This window comes from Pelodiscus sinensis, chromosome 6 (genome assembly GCF_049634645.1).
Source record: "Pelodiscus sinensis isolate JC-2024 chromosome 6, ASM4963464v1, whole genome shotgun sequence".
NCBI lineage: Eukaryota > Metazoa > Chordata > Testudines > Trionychidae > Pelodiscus > Pelodiscus sinensis.
The window spans coordinates 47,521,572-47,529,436 of NC_134716.1; the positions used below are offsets into that span (position 1 = coordinate 47,521,572).

General features: G+C 43.8%; 1 protein-coding gene across 1 annotated transcript; it reads left to right on the forward strand.

The window, feature by feature from the left end:
• The first annotated feature begins 1,704 nt into the window (after nucleotides 1-1,704).
• GADD45G (growth arrest and DNA damage inducible gamma) lies at nucleotides 1,705-3,574 on the forward strand. The gene is made up of 4 exons (XM_006131884.4): nucleotides 1,705-1,873; nucleotides 2,056-2,157; nucleotides 2,281-2,494; nucleotides 2,850-3,574. Exons 1-4 carry the CDS (start codon nucleotides 1,821-1,823, stop codon nucleotides 2,958-2,960), a joined length of 480 nt encoding a protein of 159 aa, XP_006131946.1. The 5' UTR covers nucleotides 1,705-1,820; the 3' UTR covers nucleotides 2,961-3,574.
• The last annotated feature ends 4,291 nt before the right edge of the window (nucleotides 3,575-7,865 follow it).

Below are 7,865 nucleotides of genomic sequence, written 5' to 3' on the forward strand. Positions count from 1 at the left end.
TATATCATTTATTTGTTAGGTAGTGTCTAAATCATTAAGCCCACAAGGTGGTGCAATTCTATTTTATTCCTGATTACCATTCTGCTAGAAAATGCAAACCTTATTGTAAGTGTACAGAGGCATCAGTTTCTGTACTCTAGAACAAGTACAGGGAATTATACATCAGGCTTTTGGATAATTTGCATATGGATCATGGCTTATAATATGTGTTGTCCCCTTTTTGGTTTGCCTGTATTGGTTCTTCCCTCCCACAGCAAATCCTTTTAGTGTCTGCACAGTAACTTGTATCTAGGGCAAGGCGACAGTAGAGGATACATTTTAGCAGCAGCTGCTTCAACATCCAGTAGATAGCGCTACTAATCAAGATGACTTTTTAGAGTGAAAGAAAGCAACAGGGATTTCTGGAGAAATGGGTTCAAGTGCATGAAGTACACTGATTTGGATACTTAGTAAAATGAAACTCTTGATAGTTTTCAGGGCGAGTGAGTGCGTGGAATATACAGTGAGTTCATAATCTACAAACTGTGTCAACTTTTTAGTTTCTATTAAAACTATTGAACAGTTACATTTGAGGAAATAGATACATATCTAATGGGCTGTTTTTAATTAATTACAAAAGCAGGCTCTGCATTACCTTTTCCAAGTTTGTATTGAAATACTGGATGCTTACTTGCAAACTGTGCATGTGTAATTTTCTGAAATGTATTGTGTATGAAAGATTAAAACAAAGAACTATAATAAAGTATTTAACTATTTAATGATCGCGTGCTCAAAATGCCTGGCATTCAATTGCACTCCAGAAGCGTGTGCAAATGGAGACATTCATCTGCAGAGGCAGATTGGACGATAGGAGAGTAATGCAATTGTCCTCTCTTGCCCTCCACCCCAGCAGCAAATCCCCACCCCAGTGGCAGGTGGACAGTGTTGCTATGAAGAAAAAGAATCAATTGTTTGAACTCCAAACTGCCACACGCCAGACCTCCACTATTGTGCGCTTTCTATTGAAATGCAAAGTAGCAGCGTGTGCCATCCACAATCTGCTCCACACAACGACTCATTATTTATGCAGGGCTTGTGCCCTCATTTTGGTAAAGTTTGCAAGAACATTTCTGCAGCCATCTACGGAGCTAGTAAGTTTGCAAAGCAAAGATAACTAGTTAGCTGGGATAGGAACACAAAACATGCAACACAAAAGATGCAAACTTAGGGAGCGAGATATACAATGACCCACGTGTAAATGTAGGGTGTATTTGTAATGCAAAACACTCTCTTCACCGTTTACTTCTTTTTGCGATATCTGCCTTAGTTATTTTTTAGTGTTCTCTAAATGAACCGGTAAGAGTTGCATTAGTCTATGTAATATTTTAGTGCATTTTGCATCGTTTTTATTAAGGATGCAATGACACCAGACAACTCAACGTAATGTATTCCCCTTTTATTACTTTTTTTTTTTTACAATTAAATCTGCAGTCTGCCTGGCAACAAAATATAACAAAAGCAGCAGCAGACTGAAGGCAATGTAATCCCCCGCCCCCCCTTACCCCTCGCCACTACCCCTCCACGTGGCCTCCTGGCACGAGCCGGCCCAGCCTACCTCCTGATTATCATAATAATACTCCCTTAGGCTGGCCAATGAGGGCTGCAGAGACTCCGCCAGCTGCCGGCCCCGCAGCCAGGCTGCTTATAAATACGGCCGCCGCCGCCAGCTCGCTCCATTCTCGCTGGGGACAAGAGCAGAGCAAGTTGGAGGGAAGCGGATCGGGGGGATCTTAGCGCCGAGCCGCCCCGCGTGGATACGGATACAGCGTGTGAGACGCGACATGACTCTGGAGGAGATTCACGGACAGGAGCCAGTGGCCGAGAGCAGCGACAGGTGCGTGGCCGCCGGAGCGTGCGGCGGGCCCCGGGACTGAGCCCCGGTGGAGAGGGTGGTGGCGGGGCTCGGAGATGCCGGCCGGGGCGCGGGCGCGTGCAGGGGGTAGCCCGGAGGGGAGGCTGACCTGGGGGTCTCGCGCTGGACCCGGGACTGAGCCGCCTCCCCGTTGTGTGTTGCAGGATGCAGGGCGCGGGCAAAGCCCTCCACGAGCTGCTGGTGTCGGCGCAGCGGCGCGGTGGCCTCACCGCCGGGGTGTACGAGTCCGCCAAGCTGATGAACGTGTGAGTATCCGAGCTGTGTGTGGCTGGCTGGGGATGAGGGAGGGTGCTAGAGGCGGCCCGGCGGGGGCTGCTGGGGCTGTACCACTCTCTGTCCCCGGGCTGACAGCTGCTCTGTCCCCACAGTGATCCCGACAAGGTGGCGTTCTGTGTGCTGGCAGCGGCCGAGGAGGACGAGGGGGACATTGCCCTGCAGATCCACTTCACCCTCATCCAGGCCTTCTGCTGCGACAACGACATCGACATTGTGCGCCTGCATGACATCCCAAAGCTGGCCGACATTGTGGGGGCCAGCGAAGAGTCGGGCGAGCCCCGTGACCTGCACTGCATCCTCATCACGGTGAGTGCCCTCTGCCAGGCCTGCGGGCAGCCCGGACCTGCCCCGCTGCAGCTGCCCCTGCTGCCACAGGGACTTAAGATGTCCAAATGCCATGCCCCCTGGAGTCTCAGAGCATGGCTGGTACAGGGACTGATTGCTGATCTTCAGCTAAGACCACACGTTTCCCTGCCACCCCAGTGCCAACGGTGCCTTGTTTCTAGGCAAGAGATACCTGCTCATTTAAAGAGACTAGTCCTGCTTTCTGTGCTAGCCCCTTCACCAAACCTTTCCCCAAAGTACCTATCTCTTGGCATTCTAGCTTGGTAATACCAACTCATGAAGTGTTTTGGGTTTTTTTTGTCCTTGTTTATCACAGAATCCAGATGAGGATGCTTGGAAAGACCCTGCGCTGGAAAAGCTCAACTTGTTTTGTGAGGAAAGCCGGCATGTCAATGATTGGGTGCCCACTATCACCCTGCCTGAGTGATGAAGATTCATTGCACTGGAGAGGTTGAAACCTTTGTTGCATTCTCGTCATGGTGTTGCACGCCTGGGTGAACCAACACATTGCTGATTCTGTGGATTAGCCTGGTCAAGAGATCGGATTAAGTCGCTCAGACTGGCAAGCAGTGGGCTCTTGTGGAGAAGGAAGATGTGAGGGAGGAAGGGGATGTCTCATGCCAGGAGTGAGTCCCTACTACCTTGCAGTAGTGGAATGGCTGGCGTGCCAAGGAGCTGAATGAGTATTGCAAGTTTCCAGGAGCTGAAGAAATATTGCAAGTTTTCAGGTCAAGTGGAAGTTTAAGAAAGCTGGACAGAAGGTTGGGAAATTGGACAAAAATAACTTGGAAAGACTGGACAAAATATTGTAACTAGGAACTGTTGGCACTACAAAACTTTAAGAGGAAAACACTTTGATGGTCTGTTAGAGATTTGTTACTGTGACAATATACAAAGACTTTTCTGCAAAGACTCTTATGCAGACACAATTTATCAAAGGCCTTTGGGCTGTTTAGAAAACATTGGTTTACTAATGCAATAATACTCTTTATGCTGCTATGAAAGCTCTAATGTTTATAATAAACTTTTTAATATAAATAACTCTTGTGTTTTGCTTACTGTGTGGGGAAAACCTCATTGTCCTTTTTAAAGTTCAGAACTTGCGTTTTCTTTCATATCCCTGTGCTCCTATGAAGTGCTATAATCAACTAGACCATGGTAATGTGCCCTTACTTGAAAATACTTATTTTTATTTCTGAGGGATATAGCCATGCTTTCTAGTCACTGATAATTTGACCTTTCACTCCTTTGCAACAGCTGCTGATTTCAACAGCTTGCAATGCGAGGAGCTGCATGCTTAATGAGCTGAGTTATTGTAGTAGGCAGCCTTTGTAGTCCATTAGAGGCATACCACACGTGTTCCAAGATAATTTAAGTTTCATACCTCTGGGTTTTTAAAATACAAAAGATTTAGTTACAATTTAAAATGCCAGTAATAACTGGAATCCATCAAAAAAGTTACTAGCTGGCAGTAGCCATGCCTGAGTTTTACAGAAACAAAATATAATGAAAGCCTACATGCCCTTCAGATTTCAGGTGCATTTCACACTTTTAGACTACAAGTAAATAAACCTAAAAGATTGCAGACACAACTATTGTTGCATACATATTTTAGATAATAGCTTGCATCTGCTTCAAGCTGTCATTTGACTTGGCTGTCTGCCAGATGTTTGGAACATTAGAAGCTGAGGATCCTAAACCCAATAGCTCACAGACCTTGATTTTGTTTTGAGGCAATCTAGGAAAATGTGCATGTTAATTTGTTACACTATTACGTGATGTAAAAGCATTACTCAGATGCACACTATTGTCTGACATTCAGCAGGGAGCTTCTAATATACAGTGAATATCTAGGGGGATATTCCTACTACATGTTTGCAAAAGACAGCTGTGAAGTTTCTGGATAATATTAGATGAGTACAGGAAAATGACACACAAGCCACACTAATAGCATTTAAGTAGGCCAATGAATCCTGTGGCAGAATGTGAAGGAGAGAACAAGGCTGAAATGTAACAGGAAAATAAATGCACAGGTATCTGCATAGTTCTTCTATTAGTTGCTTTGCAAGTGACTAGTGTTTGATTAGATGGGCATTTCTAAGTAGAATAGTTCACGTGCTCTTGTATTTGAGGATTTTATTGCATCATCTGCTGTTGATTCCATTGTTCTTGGTAATGGAAGTTCTAATTCTCTGTGGCTTCACTATTCCTATGGCGGAACATGTTCTGTGTATTCATTGCTATGCCTTACCATCATTGTCATAAGCTTCAGGGAATATAGTAGCAATGCAAATAGACTAACTCCCATCCCTGGCATGACTGGCAGGGAAAGAAATAGACTACATATTTTATGTTGCAAGGAATTACTCTAGTGTACATTAGCACTCAAGTTAAATATTTTTATTTCTGTGCTACTCTTCCCTATTGATGGTTTTATTCATTTCCCATAATATGGAGTAACTTCTTTATAAATAGAATAGCTATGGTTACATCTACAGGCTGCTACATCTGTTAAGCATTTTACTCTTGGGACACAGTTGTAAATGTCTGGTATTTAAATACTGTGGTGCATTAAAAATACAAAAGACAAAAATAAGTGTTGAGGGGGTGGAAATTTTAAATTCATCCACTTGTGCATGTTCTCACTTAAAAAGTTATTTTTTTTTTTTACCTAAGGCTTTCTTAAATTTACTGAGTGGTGTCTTTCCCATTAGTTAAGAAAACCTGCTCATACAGCGTTAGTGCAAAGATTGCTTCTAAAGAAGTTACCTTGATATGTATGAAATATCAAGTCAGTTTTTCTGCTCTGATGAATACATACTCTTTCATTTTTGAGAATCTTGCAAGTCTGTTAGCTTTCTAAGAAATAGCACTTTGCAATCTCTTATATAATCAGCTTGTGGCTTTGAACAGCTAAAAATGAACTGTCCTGACATCAACTTTTATTCAAAGTGTGAGCAGTAAATAACGACCTTGAATAGTTTAAACAAGCTGTTGAGCAGATAAAACTGAACAAAGTCCTTTCATGTTATACATGACACTGCATTACAACGAAGAAGTAATTTGACCAATTTGATGTTTGGGACTGTATATAAGTGATTGTATTTATTAGGAAAAAAGTTTATCTTGCTATAGGTAGAAAAGCAAAACAACATTCTTAAAACTAATTCAATCAACTGTAACTGTACGCCAGTAAGTATGGTGAAAATTACTCAGCCTTGGACAATAATGAAACAAGCCCAAATCCGTACTCTAATTTTGAAGTGCACACTTGGAAAAAAGTGTTACATGATTTCATGCTAACTTTCATTATAATTGAGAGGCTGCCCCTGGCTTCTCTATATGCAGAGCTGTCCTGTTCCTACGTCAGTTTGGGGAAGCCACCCTTGGCCCTGCAGTTTGGGGGGTCCTGTGAGGTCCAGGGTAGCCTGGGGGTTTATAGGGAGAGCCTGAGTTCAGTAGCAGGAGTCAGGCTCGCCTCCACACTCACCAGCTGCAGGAAGTAGAGCTACCCAGCAGCCTGCTCTGCTCTGCCCTCTTTCAGTTCTGCTTCCTGTTGCTGTGGTAAATGCGGGAGGGGAACCCCTGCTGCTGTCACCAGGCATCCTCTGGTAATCCCCTGGAGTGGCATTATTGAGGGGGAGGAAGGAGGCTTGGGGAAAGGTTGCAATGGAGTGGGAGAGACAGGAAAAGATGAGCAGCAGGTTGGGCCTGAGGTGGAAGAAGTTGTTTTCTTGGGTCCCCACCTCCATAGGGATGGCCTTATCTATATGTCTAGAAAACTGCAATTTGTGCCTCATAAAAAGTATGTCAATTCATTGTTTTGACCCGTATGTTACTGAAAATCTTTCTGGTTTACTACATTTAGCTGGAGTGCAAAATAGCAGTAAGTTAAAATGGTAATGGGCATGCTAATAATAGTCTGTAGTGAACAATATTTATTGCAAAGGAATCAAACATATGCACCTTATGAAATACACACTGGACATTACTTAACATGGCAAAACCTCATCAACTGGTACCAATTGCCTGAGTAATGACTGAGTAATCATCTTTACATACTCAAATATGTCAATCTGCGAGAAGAAACTATAGTTCTAAAGATACAATGTATATATATTCTTAGATGTTGGGGGGCCTAAGACCCCTCAATAACAATACATCTGTCAGTCACAAAGTAGTATCCACAATATGGCTTACTGTAGGGCAGCATTAAGTAACACTTATTGCCAGTGGTGTCAAATATCAGAGGGGTAGCCCTGTTAGACTGAATCTGCAAAAGTGACGAGGAGTCCCGTGGCACCTTATAAACTAACAGATTTATTGGAGCATAATTGATGAAGTGGGTCTTTGCCCACGAAAGCTTATGCTCCAATAAATCTGTTAGTCTATGAGATGCCATAGGACTCCTTGTTGCTATTGCCACTGGGTAACTCCAGGGAGGTCTGGCGCTGCTTCAATCCTTGGAGACTCCAGTACATCTGCCTGTGACAGAGGGACTCTCAATATGTTGGAAACCCGAGAGCCCCTGCAGAACATGGGCAACAAGTTACTCCCACAATGGCTGAATTTGGGGACCCTTGTGCATGTGCCTTGGAGGTAAAATCAGTTTCCTGATGTCTTTGCTCCTTTGGTCTATCATTGGGGGCTGGGGTAGCTTGGATGAATAGGCTGAGCTGGGGGTGTTGGGTGGAACAAAAAGGGGGTTAATGAGGAGCGCACATTTGGGAGGCATTTACTAAATTCCAGGGGGGAGAAGGATAGGTTTTGGCATCAAAGTTCTGACCCGAGGGAGGTTCAGTATGAAAAAGGTGGGGTTCTGAGTATTAGGTGAAGTTTTGAGCTAAGAGATGAAGGCAGAGAAGAGAATCTCTCCTTGCACTTTTTTTTTCAATTCTCCTCCCCTGAGTGCTGCAAGATGATCAAATCCACATATATTATTGTATAATCATAAACATTAAAGATAGATAAGTATTATTGTTTCATTATACTAAAATGTATTGGCAGCCTACATGCTCCTGACATAATATTTGTATGAATTATGCCTTTTGAGGTATCATATGAAAGCTAGTAGAACTCTGGTTATTAGTAAGGGGTGGAGTGAGGGTGGGGTAGAACAGAGAAGGAAGGGGTAGGTCAGGGCCTGGGGCAAGAGGAAGTTGCCTTGATCCCTATGCTTGGGCAGGGAATTGCCCTGGGTCCTGGGCAGTGGGCCATTATAGGGATGGCCCTGCTTGGAATCATTTAATCCATGGTCTTTTGTTAATAGACTTGTGTTAGTTTTACTATAGACCTGTTCAATGCTGTGTTTGAAGTTAAAATTTGTGAACTG

Excerpts from the sequence above, each read along its gene's own strand:
- GADD45G (XM_006131884.4), top strand. The coding sequence starts at position 1,821 with ATGACTCTGGAGGAGATTCACGGACAGGAGCCAGTGGCCGAGAGCAGC. Across the intron at positions 1,874-2,055 it reads GTGGCCGAGAGCAGCGACAG|GATGCAGGGCGCGGGCAAAG; the intron begins GTGCGTGGCCGC and ends TGTGTGTTGCAG. Across the intron at positions 2,495-2,849 it reads TGCACTGCATCCTCATCACG|AATCCAGATGAGGATGCTTG; the intron begins GTGAGTGCCCTC and ends TGTTTATCACAG.